The 15388-nt window shown below is 37.4% G+C and overlaps 1 protein-coding gene across 2 annotated transcripts in view; it reads left to right on the forward strand.

The window, feature by feature from the left end:
* Positions 1–15388, forward strand: part of Hen1 (Hen1 methyltransferase) — a 39922-nt gene that overhangs the window by 14171 nt on the left and 10363 nt on the right. For both annotated transcript variants that reach the window (XM_081764722.1, XM_081764721.1), the window contains exon 4: positions 11672–11854. In XM_081764722.1, coding sequence (XP_081620848.1) covers positions 11672–11854 — 183 coding nt within the window. The remainder of the gene's footprint in view (positions 1–11671; positions 11855–15388) is intronic.

The following is a 15388-nucleotide window of genomic DNA, read 5'->3' on the forward strand; positions in this document are numbered from 1 at the left end:
TCAGTTCTTTGTGTTCGCAGTGGCGGTTAAATTGTGTAGTTACGTCATAACTGATGTGCACCCAAACGATGCGTAGGTGTTTTATTTAGTTAGGCTCGTGTCTAACAAGCTTAATGCATCAACAAATAGCTCTCCCCGTTGGTCTAGTGGCTAGAACGTGTACACGGTCTTGGGTTCGATTCTTGGTAGGAGAATACAAAAATTTAATTTCATACGTCATTCAGTTTCGTTAATTATCTTTTTTCTGTAGCCTATGCGGCATAACCATGGAACGTTAAACAAAAGAAGATATAGGTATATGTTTAGTAATTTCCTTTTTTAAGTGAAGCGTTCTCGATTTGTAGTTAACTGACACATGGAGAAAGACTAATACGCAAGTATGTACTACACAAAGGAAACGTAGTCACACTACTTTTTATTCCTGACTAGCTGAAATGCTCTTTCTTTGCACGGGAAGAAGTATGTTCAAGGAAAATGTTTGTGTGTTCTCTCCCCCTTAGGAACGCATATCGAGGAAAGTGCAGTAAAACGAACCCGTAAGATATTCAATTTCTGACGTGAATTTTGAATCCCTTTCCCTTAGGATACAACTTTTAAGTAAAAATACATGACAGGATCCCAGCTTGAGGTAGGTACCAATTATGTTCAGAAATTCATTTCAAACAGTTCAACCATTTCCCTGTGACTCGAGGCATCGTCGATTTAAATGAAAAAAAAAAAAAAGCCCTCTTTCTTCTTTTAAAACGGCGGAAATTTTCAAATACAGGGAATGACGTATCCCCTTATTTTTAGTTAGGAGTTATATACAGAGATCTTTCTGACTTCTTGGGCTCATGACATATTTTAATTTTGGCTGAAATTTTGAACCCCCACCCCTTACTTCCATTAGGATGTGTTCTGTAATCAAAGTCCCCCCTATAATCATAATAAAAGAAACAGCTCAAGGTAGGTACTAACTGTGCTGCAAAATTCATTTCAAACTGTTCAACTGTTTCCCCGAAGTACGATCACAAACAACAGGCAACATCGCATGCAATGAAGAAAAAAATATAGAAAAATCTCCCTCCTCTTAAAATGAAAATTTTCAAAAACGCTGGAACATGCGCCCACTTATTTTTATTGTGAAGTTTATATACCGGGTTTCATCTTCCTAACTTAACGGGCATATAACATACTGTATGTTTTACATAAATTTGGAGTTCCCCCGGGATGCACCCTGAATCAAAGTAATATGAAGGGGGGAAAAAAGCTCAAGGTAGGTACTAACTGTGTTCAGAAATTCATTTCGAAATGTTTAACTGTTTCCTTGTGATGCGTTTAGAAACAGCAGGCAACATTGTTTTCAATGTAAAGAAAGAAATCATAGAAAATTTCCTCGTTTTCCCGTAAAACGGGAATTCTCAGAAACGCTGGAACACGGGTTAGCTTATTTTTAATGAGGGGTTTATATACTAAGTTTAATCTTTCGAGCTTGACAGGATCGTGAAATACTAAATCTTTTGCATAGATTTTGACCCTGTGCTCCCCCTTTTAGTATATGCATTTTAATCAAAATAACACGATTAAAAACCCAGTTCGAGGGCTGTGATAACTATCTCCAAAAATTAATTCCAAATGGTTTAACCGTTTCCCCGTGATGTGTGATCACAAACAAGATCCTTTCCATTTTTATATAATAGATTACAGTTGAACGTTGTTACAACGAATTTGACCTAATGCAAACAAAATTCGTTATGCATAATTCTCAACCATTTTTTTTTTTTTTTTTTTTTTTTTTTTTGCAATGATATTCTCTTCTGATGATGATTTCGTATTTTAAGCTAAATCTAAAAATAGGCGTGTACTAAGAATCACGATTGAAGAAAATAACTATAATCACATTAAAGTTATAATTTCCATCTAAGTTTTGAAAAATATTTTTGACAGTTTTTCGGGGGAGGGGGTTGAGGTTTTATTTTATTTTTTTTATGTGGGTTTTACTGGAATTTTAGGCTGGGGAAAATTCCAACAACCCTATGTAGAAGACGCACTTACGTGCAGAAAAAGCTGTACTTCTGAAGATATCTGTAGGAAAATAGGTGAACGAAAAACTGTATATAAGGATCAATTAAAAGAAATCAACGCAATAAAGGTAAAATTTTTATTTTCTTTCGTTATATGTAGACTGAATATAAAATCCGTGCTAAGTGTCAAAACGAAAATACTGAATAAACAGCCGAGATGTTACTTTAGAACTGATGGGACATATAGGCACGCGCGTTCTTCTGGGGATTATTTGATCTACTTCCGCAGTAAATACAGGATAGTCACATTACTCAGTGGATAGTCATATTTTCACTGAGTAATGTTAGGCACATAGGCCACAGTGTTATGTTAAACCGAACTTTTTCATTTTTGGTACTTAGCACGGATTTTATATTCAGTCTACATATGTACAAGTTTTTATATTCAGTCTACATATGTACAAGTTGGAAAAAAATAAATTTGCAACAGTATTTGCTTTTATGCCCCATAGATGTGCAAATGTACTACCTTATAATTGTCTCGTGTTTGATTTCCAATACACATAATTTTCTGTGTTGACTCACAAGGGAATATTCCGATTTGGTGAATTCAGTTGCTGTAAACGATTGCTAGCACTGGATTCAGCACCAAAAGAAACAGAGAAAAAGAGAGTGTTTAGTGGCAGACCGTATACAGGGTGAGAGATAAGTGAGGGCTAACTTCGAAGATAAAACGTAGAAAATGTCTAGAAATGCCATGTTAATTTTGAAACGAGTAGAGGGATTGAGGTCAAATGTTGGATATGAGGAATGCATGTCCACTGAATAGGCGTGATGTGTGGGGCATGGGGGACGGGAGACGTCTGAAAAGCCGCCATGTTGGTATTACCGCAAGAAGAATATACGTAAAAGGGGACATGTGACATATGGCTCTTGACGCACACCGTCTATTGAAATCAATAATGGCCAATACGGTTTGAGACCTCTGTTTAATTGCAATTGTTATGGAGCCTTAAAAATGATTGTGTGGTTGAAACAACAATGGAGAAAACAGTGGGCACATTTGAAAAACGATAAAGATGGACAATCATGCTCGTCACAGCTGTCGCCGGTATTGAAATTGAAGCAGTAGTCGACAGGTGTCATGAATGCGCCAAGTTCTGTTTGCAAATATCCAATTTTGTAGAAGGTATATCTAATCATAACTTGGAACCTTGGTGCTGTAAACTGAAAGTGGGAGAGTGATTTCAAGTTAATGAAGTTGTCCCGTTATCATATTTTGAAGTCAGATGACAGAAAAACGCTATCTGCTATATATTTTACGAAATCCTCATACGGGCGGAAGAAGAACATATCGAACGGTTGTATGAGTGACGTGCAACCATTAGGGATAAGGAGTCGGGCAAGTTCAACATTATCCGGTTTCTGCACCAACTCTTCATCTTTATTGGTTCTCCATGAAGAGCAGTAGTTTTATCTGCTGCACTTTTACCAGCATGTAGACAAACATTGAATGGATCGGGGGATTTGTTGACTGCAAAGTGGCCTCATTCATTTTTGTGGTTGTTCCTCATTCACGTCATCTTTACGACAGTATTGGTACATTGTCTTAGCGTGGAACACCTCCTGTTACAGAGGTCTCAAACTGTATTGGCCACTGTGGGGCCGCGCTGGCTCAGTGGTAGAGCATTCACCTCTGGTGCTTAGGGTCCCGGGTTCGATCCCAGTCCCCGCCAAGTGAACTTTGTGGTAAACAAACACCGTGTGCGTGGGTTTCCTCGGGGTTCTCTCGTTTCCTCCTTCTTCATTCCACCATTCATTCATTTCTCATCATCGTCTCCTTTAGCCTAGCCGGCATAATCGTGGGACGAAAAGCTCAAAGATTTTATTTCAGTTTCATTTTGTATTGGCCACTATTGATTTCAATAGATGGTGTGCGTCATGAGCCATATGTCACATGACCCCTTTCCCGTATATTCTTCTTGCGCTAAATCCAATATCGCGGCTTTTCAGATGTCCCTCATGATTCACATTACGCCTATTCAGTGGAGCCTTACATTCATTCCTCATATCAAACATTTGACCTCAATCCCTGTGCTCGTTTCACTTGGCATTTCTAGACATTTTCTACCTTCTATCTACGTACTTTGCCCTTACTTGTCTCCCACCGGTCTGCCACTAAACACCCTCTTTTTCTCTGTTTCTTTTGGGGCTGAATCCAGTGCTAGCAATTATTTTCAGCAATTGAATTCACCAAATCGGAATGTTCCCTTGTCAATATCGTGAAGCACTTGTGTACCTATTTAAATTATTAATTGGTGAAATGTAATTCAAGAGGTAATGTAATTTGGGATAAATTCTGAAATCATGTATTACTCAGATAATGCACTATCTAGGCTATTAGAGCTCTTTATAAACTGAAATAAATATTAATTTTTTTAATATGTATTAATAAATAGAGCTAGGAATTTTAGATGCTACGTCGAAATTGAGTTCTATTAAAATGCCCAAATTAGCTTAAACAAACACTCGTAACTGTATTTTGATTGCACTTTTTATTTATTTTTTTTTTTTTAAATGCAAGCACCTTCTTGCACTTTCTGTGAATGTTATCACCGTTTTGCACTTTTAAAAACTTATTTTTAGCTCGTGTACCATATTTTATTCCTATAATAATTAAAGAAAGAATATCGAATGTTTGCAGCATCACATTTACTTTCGCTTCAGAACAGTTTCGTGAGGTCCCATCATCAAACTGACTAATTACGGCTATCATCAGTCGGCGTTGTTGAGTGTTTTTCTTCATACAAATATATTCACGTAATGATCTAAAATGCAGCCTCATTGAAATGTTAAATGTCTTTTAAGAGTTTTTCGAACTTAAGAATTCCGAATGTTATCTCTCCTTGCAGTTTTCTGGAGTTGCGACTTTCATAACATTATAGTATAAAACTTGGTTTAGACAAAATTTTTATCCATGAGTCAATTTTGAATCCTTGCATCATTTCAAACTTCTGTATGATTAGTTTCGCATTTCTCATTCGTATATTGCTATCCTACTGATTGAAACGTATATAGATCTCAAATTCAGCGGGATAGGAATTCAAATGATACTCCCTGGCCCCTGGAGCTTCAAACGATGTCCCAGCCTACATACAATGTAATTAGTTTTGATACTGCTTGTATGAATATTTACATTTGAAATTTGCACACTTTTTACCAAAATTTTGCATCTTTTTCAGCAAAACTTTTCCTTAAAATTCCAAGCTCTGTTACAATGTTTCGGCTTTGCATCATTTTATCATGAGAAGAGAAATTCACCATGGCTCTTGTATTGCAAATTATGGAAACGTTAAAATATCAAATAATACTTTCGACAAAATATACTTACAAATATCTAGGATCAACATAACCAGACCAAAACTATATCTGCGAAGAAAGTAAATGTCGACTGAAAGCAGGGAATTTGTTATAATTCAGTCCAAGCTCTTTTGTCTTCGCGAATTCTGTCGAAGAATTTGAAACTTAAAATATGTAGAATGATAATTATGCTTGTTGTACTGTTTATTTACGAAACATGGTCGCTTATTTTGATAGAAGAACTCAGACTGAAAGTATTTAAGAATAAAATCTTGAGACGAATCTTGGAATCCAAGAGGGACGGGAATGGGAAATGGCAGAAACTTCGTAACGAGGAACTGCGTAATTTATACAGTTTACCTAACATTGTTACAGTCAAGGCTCAGACGGGTATATCATGTAACCAAAATAAAAGAAAGTACGAACACTTTCAAACTGAAAACCCAATTAGAAAAAGTCCATTTGAAAGAGCAGATGGGAAGACAATATTAAAATGGATCTCGCGAAGGTAAGAAGAAGAAGTAGAAACTGGATCCAGTTGGCTAAGGATAGATGTAAACAGAGAGTGTTCCACAGGGCATAGAGTGTATTTAGAGTAATTTTGCTTCACGAAATAGATCACAGCATGAGTTATTCCGAACAGGAGGTAACGTGGAGCTGGCGGTCCATAACACGTCCAACTTCCCGCGGAAGCATTCCGTGTTCACTGTTGTCAAGACTTGTCTTTTGTCTGCTTTGTACCCACCTTGAAATCAGAGCATATCTGAGAATTTTAATAAGAACATGTCTGGAAATTATATCCTATAATGGATCCTTTCCACACCCATTGCGCATTTATGAAATATGCATTTTTGGATTATAGTTTAACTCTCTCTCTCTCTCTCTTTCTCTCTCTGTATATATATATATATATAGAATGTTAATGAACTATACCGACAAACTTGAAGAGGTGATTCCTCATATCAAAATAAGAGAAAAAGTTTATACGGACCTATGGTGAAAAGTGCATAATTTCAGTGCTAGAGCTGTCCAAAATCGCGAAAAAGCCAAATTTCAAGAGGGACTATTTCGAATTCGAGAGACTGGATGGTAGTCCTTATCAGCACAAAGGAAGTCACGCATACGCAATCCAAAAATGCATATTTCATTAATGTTCAATGGGTGCACAGATTATTCCCTGTAGGGTGAAATTCCCAGACATGCCATCAACCGAATTTTGAGATATGCTCTGACTTTATGATTGGTCTAAAGTAGGCAAACGATAAGCCTCGATAGCAGTGAACACGGAATCCTTTGGCGCGATGTCGGAAGTGTTAAGGATCGTCAGCAACACGGTTTCTCGTACTTGGAAAGACTCACGGTGCGATGGTTTCTTTCACACTTATATGTGAAGAAATCGTGAAATATACTGTGAAGAAATACATATCATTACAGGTTACTCCGAACAGAAAGAAACAAGGAGCTGCCGGTTCTTAACACTTCCACCTTCCCTCTGAAGCATTGCATGTCCATTGCTGTCAAGATCTACCTCCTGCCTACTTTGGACCCTTCTTGAAATCAGGGTATGCCTCAAAACTCTATTGAAAACATATCTGAGAATTACACCCTGTAGGGAATACCCTCCACACCTATTGACAATTGACGAAATATGTACTTTTGGATTGTGTATGCGTGGCTTTCTTTACGCTAATAAGAACCACGATCCACAGTTTCTGAAATTCGAAGTAATACTTATTGAAATTTAGCTTTTTCGCGATGTTGGACAGCTCTAGCTCTGAAACTATGCACTTTTCGCCATAGGTCCATATGAACTTTTTCTCTTATTTTGATGTGAGGAATCACCTCTTACAGTTTGTCGGTATAGTTCAGTAACACCCTGTGTATATATATCTGGTATAGTAAAGAGTAATCCATTATTTTGCCAATAGATGGCTTCAGTGATCTGTATCTCGCGTTGTATAAGTCCGATCGGGTTCAACGAGATGGCGTTCAAACGATGAGATTACGTACTACAAACACTGTTTATATAGTTGTGATGAGTTGACTCAGTGTCGTGTGAGTGCGAGTCAAAGTGGACAGTAGCAAAGAGAAAATACGCTATATTGTAGTTTTTCTTCGATAAAGGCGAAAACGCAAGCCAGGCGGCTGCAAATGTGAATAGTGTTTATGGTCCTGATACTGTAACAGCCAATCACGCGCAATTTTGGTTTCGTCGATTCCGTTCCGGTAATTTTGACGCCAAAGATGCACCACGTACTGGAAGGCCAAGTGTCGAAAATGTCGATAAAACCATGGACATTATCGCGTCCGACCGTCATGCAAGCACTGTGTCGATTGCCCAAGAGCTAAATATTGCACAAAAAACCGTGTGGAACCATTTGCATAAGGCTGGATACAAAAAGAAGCTTGATGTGTGGGTGCCACACAAATTAACGCAAAAAAACCCTCATGGACCGAATTTCCATCTACGAATCGCTGCTGAATCGCAACAAAATCGACCCATTTCTGAAGCGATTGGTGACTGGCAATGAAAAGTGGATCACCTACGACAACGTCACGCGAAAATGATCGTGGTCGAAGCGCGGTGAGCCGGCGCAAACGGTGCCCAAGCCAGGATTGACGGCCAGGGAGGTTTTGCTGTGTGTTTGGTGGGGATTATCTACTATGAGCTGCTCCCCTACGGCCAAACCCTTAACTCGGAACTGTACTGTCAACAATTTGACCGTCTGAAGGCAGCAGTCGCCCAGAAGCGGCCAGCTTTGCTAATAGGAGAGGCATTGTGTTCCACCAGGACAACGCCAGGCCACACACATCGATAGTGACTCGCCAGAAGCTCCGAGAGTTTGGTTGGGAGGTTCTTATGCATCCACCTTATAGTCAGGACCTGGCACCGAGTGATTACCATCTGTTCCTGTCCATGGTGAACACGTTTGCTGGTGAAAAAGTCGCTTCAAGAGAGGCTTGTGAAAATCGACTGTCTCAATTTTTTGCCACTAGAGACAAGAGCTTCTATGAGATAGTCATCATGATATTACCATCCAAATGACAACACGTTATCAAACAAAACGGCGCATATGTGACCTAAATCGGATCATTCTAACTATGGTAAGTCAAGCCTTCAATGGCATGCCAAAATAATGGATTACTTTTTACTACACCTTATATATATATATATATATATATATATATATATATATATATATATATATATATATATATATATATGTGTATATGTATGTGTGTGTGTGTGTGTGTGTGTGAGAGAGAGAGAGAGAGAGAGAAAGAAAGAAAGAATAGTGCGGTAAATTGACTTCACTTTCCCTCATTTAATAACATAACACCCTGAGCTATTAAATATTCACTTTGTCAAATTTAAAAGTAGGGAAAAGATATGATACTTGGAAAGCTCTGATTATGTTCTATCACTTTTATTTTGCATTTGGTTTCAGCATCTGTTATAGTTTCACGGTTATTTTTCAGAAAATGATGATAATGCACCAGGAAAACTGAAATGTCAATAATAATAATAATAAAATAAAATAAAAATGGCGGAACCACCTAAGAATTTTACCGACTTTTCTTATGTACTATACAGTATTCATTCTCTTTATTTTGGTACAAAAAATGATTTTTTCCTTTCATTACATTATTAGATATTTCCGTTCCAGAAGAAAATGACATTTTCGCGCAGACACCATATTGAATCTGAAATGTCTACCGAAGATTGTGTTTCCATCATTTAAACATGCCTCACTTGAATTTGAAGAGAAACCTTATCCACCTCGAAATTCCTACGGGACTGTATTAAACGGTTGTTTCATAGTTCGAATTAACTTCGCTTGTATCACTTTCTTTTCATTTCAAAGTTCCGTTTGTAAGCCACGTTTCCATTATTAAAACACTTCCCGAAAATGTATTTAAATTGGAGTTAACTGACAGAGAGAACACTTTGTCCAACTAAGTACTTCTGAAGATCTACTGAGCTTCGATTGACATAGGAAATCTATTGATAGATAACAACAAACACATTGTTGAAATATGGATACCACGTTTCACTTCAAGTAGCAGAGGAAAGTACAAACAATGATGTCCTTTACTTCACCAGCCTTTATGTTTCCCTTCATTCTGCAATATTAATTGTTGTCGGCACGTATGTCGGCCCTTTCAAGTTAGTGACAAAATGCAGTCATGTAGTCCTACTCATTTCCTGGAAATACTAGATTTTTGTTTGCACATTTAAATATGTTTGATAATTTTAGTATCTAAAGTGAGGATATAAGAAGTATACTGGGATGAAATATTGAAAGATTTAAGGTCTGGCTTTAATGTCCATTTTCTATGACAAACTTTTACTCATTTGTTTTTAATTTGATTTGTTATGATATGTTAAAGGTTTTGTGGGGATCACCTGTACAATCTTCGCAGACCACTAGTGGTCCACGGACTATAGATTGAGAAACATTGACTTAGAAGTTACACGTTTGTTTTATCTTTAAAAAAAACTCTTCTTATATTATTATTATTATTATTATTATTATTATTATTATTATTATTATTATTATTATTATTATTATTATTATTATTATAAATATACTATTACGAGGTGCTATCCAAAATATCCGAGAATGTCATTTTAAAAATCAGAAAACTATACTTATGTCCTAATGTCCTCCGTCACCTTCAAAGTAGTCCCCTCGGGCATGTATGCAACGATCCCATTTTTGTTCCCATTTTTGGAAGCACTCCTAGAAGTCTGCAAGGTGAAGGGTGTTCAGGACTCGTTGCGACTCCACTTTAATGTCTTCAGTGGAGCTAAAGCGTCGCCCTTCCATCGCGAATTTTATCTGCGGGAACAGATAGAAGTCGCACGGAACTAGGTCAGGGAAGTAGAGAGGGTGGGGGACCGTTGAAATGTTTTTGGCCAGGAATTCCCTCACAGCAAGCGAGGTGTGCGCGGGCGCGTTGTCATGGTGCAGCAAGCAGTCTTTTGTTTGCCACAGCTCTGGCCGTTTGCGCTGAACATCTTCCTTTAGTCTCTTCAAAACCTTGCAGTAAAACTTCCCGTTGACATTTCGACCAGGTGGAACAAATTCCTTATGCACAGTTCCTCGAATGTCGAAAAAAAAATATCAGCATCAACTTGATGTTGCTGCGAACTTATCAAGCTTTTTCGACCTTGAAGAGGATGGCGTCTTCCATTGTGATGATTCTGCTTCATTTCCGGGTCATAACCATAGACCCAAGATTCATCACATGTAATGACTTTGGTTAAGAAGTTCAGACACTCTCGAACTCTTTGTTGCAGGGCAAACTTTGCTGCAATTCGTCGACATGTACCGTACGATAGTCGAAGTCTATTACAAACATCGTGAATTGTCTGCCTTCTGTCTTCGCAAATCGCATCACGTACTTTCATAATCATTTCCGGTGTTGTGTATGTTGACGGTCGATCAGAATGTTTGTCATCTCCACAGATGCGCGGCCTTCTTTGGAACACTTGAACCACTCAAATGTTCTTGCTTGACTCAGTGCACTTTCACCAAATGCCTCTTTCAGCATGCGGTGAGTTTCGGCTGCAGCTTTCTTCAACTGACACAGAACTTGATGCAAATCCGTTGCCCCTTAACGTTAGCCATTTGACAAATCGCAGAAGCACTGTAACACGTCCTGACACGTACAACTACAAGTCATAACTGAATGCGCCATAGATGACACAACTGACGAATGTGCAGTAGGTAATACATGTACCTCGAGACATCTGGCGGCGGAATGTCGTACTGCTTCTGGTTTGCCCTTTTAAAAAAAAAATCTTAGATGTTTTGGGTAGCTCCTCTTAATAGTATAAATATTATATCTTTCATTCCATTTCTTTTCAACCTAACGAATGATCACTAAAACCAAATTTAAGGTCTTTTCTTTATTTTTCGTGTTCTATCACTCATTTATCGTTGTAGGCGACTCATTTCCAGTCGAAAGATTGTTGCGTGTATTTCGTAATATTTTGTCAGTTACTTTTTTGCATTGTCTTGAAAGTTCCTTCCCTTTGATACAATTCTTTGTTGTTGCTAAGAGGCATATTCAATCCAAAGTAGTTAGCCTATTGTATAGATGTTAATTAGCACAAGTGTTTTAAAATAAAAATTAAATTCTTGCGTAAGTGTGAAATTTTTAATTTGCATTTTGCAATGTTTGTGCACCCAATTGTAATATTTGTGTATTGCTTAAATTAAATGTCAAACCAAATGATGTAGTATTCTATTTGTTGTATCACTCTCTTTATTTTGTTTGTTTCTTTTTCATGTATATAGAATAGAACACCTTTATCCTCATGTGTTAGAAGCCGTTCCGGACACAGTGTTTGGATTTATTCAACCCAAAGTTGCCATATTTACAACACCAAATGTAGAGTTTAATGTATTATTTCCTAACCCCGTAGGTTTTAGACACGATGACCATAAATTCGAATGGACCAGGGAACAGTTTGAATCCTGGTAAGATATTGTTATTATTATTATTTGTTTTGATAATCACTTCAGAGACCATATTTCTTACGTAAATAATTAGTTCTAGCAAAATATACCAAAAGGATGTATCGATTAAATAGCGAAGTAAATGTCATATGTTGAAAACGCACACTTGTTAAAAGAAATCCAAAATTCATGTCACAATTTATAGCAATGCGTGGGATATGACCTAACGTAATTACTTTTTTCCGATCTGTAGTTCAAACCACTAGTTATGATAGAGAAGAGACAAAAGGTAGTTTTATACTATGCTGAAACGAGTACAGATACTCAAGATATGCCACCCATTTCATGAAATGGTACGAAGCTCACGTTAAATTGTAGGGTCCGGTCTGCGACGTGCATGTTATGTATGACATTAATATGAATGTACATGCTACTGATCTATTTCTGCACAATTACATGCAGCATTACGCAAGTGAGTATAAAGTTTGACAACTTACGTAGTCTAATGATTTAAAGCAAGCACATTAAAAGTGAAAATACACGCTAGCCTATGTATTGAGGATATACGGAACTGCACTGAAAATTTAGTGAGTGAAAAATGACAAGTGAGCCAAGAGGTTGAATTTGAAAGCAAGCAAGTGAATATCTATTTGAGTGATACAAAACAATGTGATAGAGTTAATGTGTTTGGATTGATATATACAACAAATAATGAAAGAAGTGCAAACCAGCATATTGAACACCATGTGAAAGGTGCGTATCCAGTGTCTTGTATTGCAAGTAAAGAGAAAACAGCTGTTGGTAGAGTGATAAACGTTGCGGAATGCCTAAGTGGACAAGTAAAGAAAGAAAAATGTAACATCGTTCCAATATTGGTACCTCCAGATAAGCTTCGTGTTAACAGTGGAGGTTGAGTGCGTGACCGTTTATTGAACTCTATAAGTGCGTGAATTGAGTTTATTGTGAAAGTTGAGTTGAGTTGCTTTTGAGTTTAACGTCCCGTTCAGCAGCGAGGCTATATGAGACGTGGACCTACTGATTAACGTGAAATCCAAACCACATGAACTCCCACCGGGAATTAAACCCGGGCCTCCCACGCCAAAGGCGCGTACGCTAATCGCTTAGCCATTGACGATGAATATAAGAAGCAATCTTGTGTCAAATATAAATAATGTTAGTGATAAAGTGGAAAAAGTGTGCCCAAAATGATGTATAAAAGTTATTTGCATAAAAGTAATGAAGGTTTGGTGCAATTGTGGCCGCTCGGCTTGTTCCGTGCATTTTATAGTGGCAAAGTTCCACGTCAGTTCAAGAAGATGTTATCGTTCAATTCGCAAGTAAGGAAAAATAGTGCAAGTGTTCAAGAGCAGGCAGGGAAAGAGAAACGAAGTAACGTTTTTTTGTGTGTGTATTTGTTTGTTTGTTATGCAGGCAATCTAAGCAGCAGCAAACTATGAGCGAATAGAAGTGAGTTTTATTTGCAGTTGTGCTGGAATAACTAACGATGCGATCTGGAAGGAACTAAAGAAGAGAAGAATGGATAATATACAATATTCCACCTCAGAAGATTAGAGACAGGCATGAAATTAGCTAGTATGACGTCATCGCGAGAGAAGAAAATTAAATAAAATGAAATCTCTTGAGTTTTACGTCCGACGACTATTGTTTAGCTTGGGGGGGGGAGGTTTTTAACAGACTTTTTTTGCAATATTCTATTCACATTCGGTTAGGTTAGGTTAATAACATTTAATTCAGACAGTACTACCAGCGAACGTTAGCGAGTGAAGGCGGGTTAGAGCCCCGCAGGACACGTTGTTTTCTGTCTTCGTTAGCGTTGGGCCCCTATTTCTAAACAATTACCCGTGTTGGACGGTTATGCCAGGTGGGCTAAAGGGGATGGTGATAATGACGAATAAATGAAGTGGTGGAATGAAGAAAGTGAGAGGAAACGTTAGAACCCCAAGAAAACTCACGCACACGGTTTGTCCACAACAAAGTCCACTTGGCGTAAGCTCGGATCGAACCGGGGACCCAGCGCACCAGAGGTGAATAATCTACCACTGAGCCACCGCGGCCCCGTAAGGAGAAAAGAGAAATAGTGAATCCATACAGCGATGCAAGCAGGATGGGCTGCATACAGCAGTAGAAAGTAACGGTCAACATGTATCATACGTAATGTGCGAAACAGCTAATTAGCACTGGAGAAAAAGACCACGTGCGAGAAGAAGAAGAAGAAGAAGAAGCAAGGATCAAACAGCATTGTGTAATTTTGTTAAAAAAAAGAACATTAAATTTAAAGAGATTTCCTCACCGAGGAGCAACCATGAGAAGAAAAGAGAAACAGATATGTGTTGCTTGAGTGATACCGGCTACAAAACCAAAGGAAATATTGTTGTGTGTTTGGGACACCCGTTCGTTTTTCACGTATAAAAATACAGTGTGTGTGTGCCAAAAAAGAAAGAAAAAAAGATTTTATGTTTCAAAGAGAGAAAGAAAAGGCTTACTTAGAACAGGTGTTCATTGGAAAAGCAGCTTAGTCAACATTGCCTTATGTTGTGAATCAACTGAGCGCCGTTCGTGGAAATGGAAAACGAAAAAAAGGAAAACTAGTGGCATGACAGTTGTTGACATCAGCTATTAGGTTGTGGAAAAAGATGATGAAAGAAAAGAAAAAGAATATTGTGTTTTGATTTGCCAGTTCGGTGTTTTGTTGACACACTATGCCAAGAGCGTATTGTGCGTAGCAGAAAAAAAGGATTATATTATTTTGCAAAACTTGAAAGAAATTAAACTGATAGAACTATGAGTGTACCCAGTGGTGTTGTGATCCAGAATCAGCTAATTGCTATTCGTAGAAGAAGAAGAAAGGAAAGAAGAGTGTTGTTGTCATCTAAAGTACTGAAAAGCGTGTGTTGTAGATTCAAATCGTCGCAAGCGAAATCAACATGTTGATACATTGCATGACCTGTGTCATGTGCGTCGAAGAAGGAAACGAACGACAGAAAGTGTTATTCCATAAAGTAAGAGTGGAAGTGAATCGGAATGTGTTGGTAACGATATCGACTAATATTATTGAACAGTATACAATTAGTAATTTGAACTGAATAATACAAATCAATAATTTATTATTTTAATGTTAATAATTTATTTTTTTTTTTTTTAATGCAGAAAAATCTGAATACCACGCATCTTAGCTTTGGAACTCCTTGTATAAAATAAAAGGCAACTTCTGACCAAAGTAGATATTATCTAATAAATAAATAATCTAATAAATATTAGATAATATATATTATTTATTAGATAATATATGCTTTGGCCACAATTTGCCTTACAGAAAAAGTTACACCTTGTATTTTCATCTTACAAGTGTCTTAAGTTTGAGAGTTTATGTTTAGTTCAATATCAGTATTTTCGTTTAAGGTTTGTGTTGAAATATAATTTTAAGCATCAATGTGTATTTAGTGATTTTTTTTCTATTCTCCAATTAACCCTTGAGTACATAAATGAACTAAACAAACAGTGATAAAGAGTTATCAGTTGTTTTTTTCTTTCTTT

This window comes from Thermobia domestica, chromosome 7 (genome assembly GCF_964235325.1).
Source record: "Thermobia domestica chromosome 7, izTheDome1.hap1.1, whole genome shotgun sequence".
NCBI classification, from domain to species: domain Eukaryota; kingdom Metazoa; phylum Arthropoda; class Insecta; order Zygentoma; family Lepismatidae; genus Thermobia; species Thermobia domestica.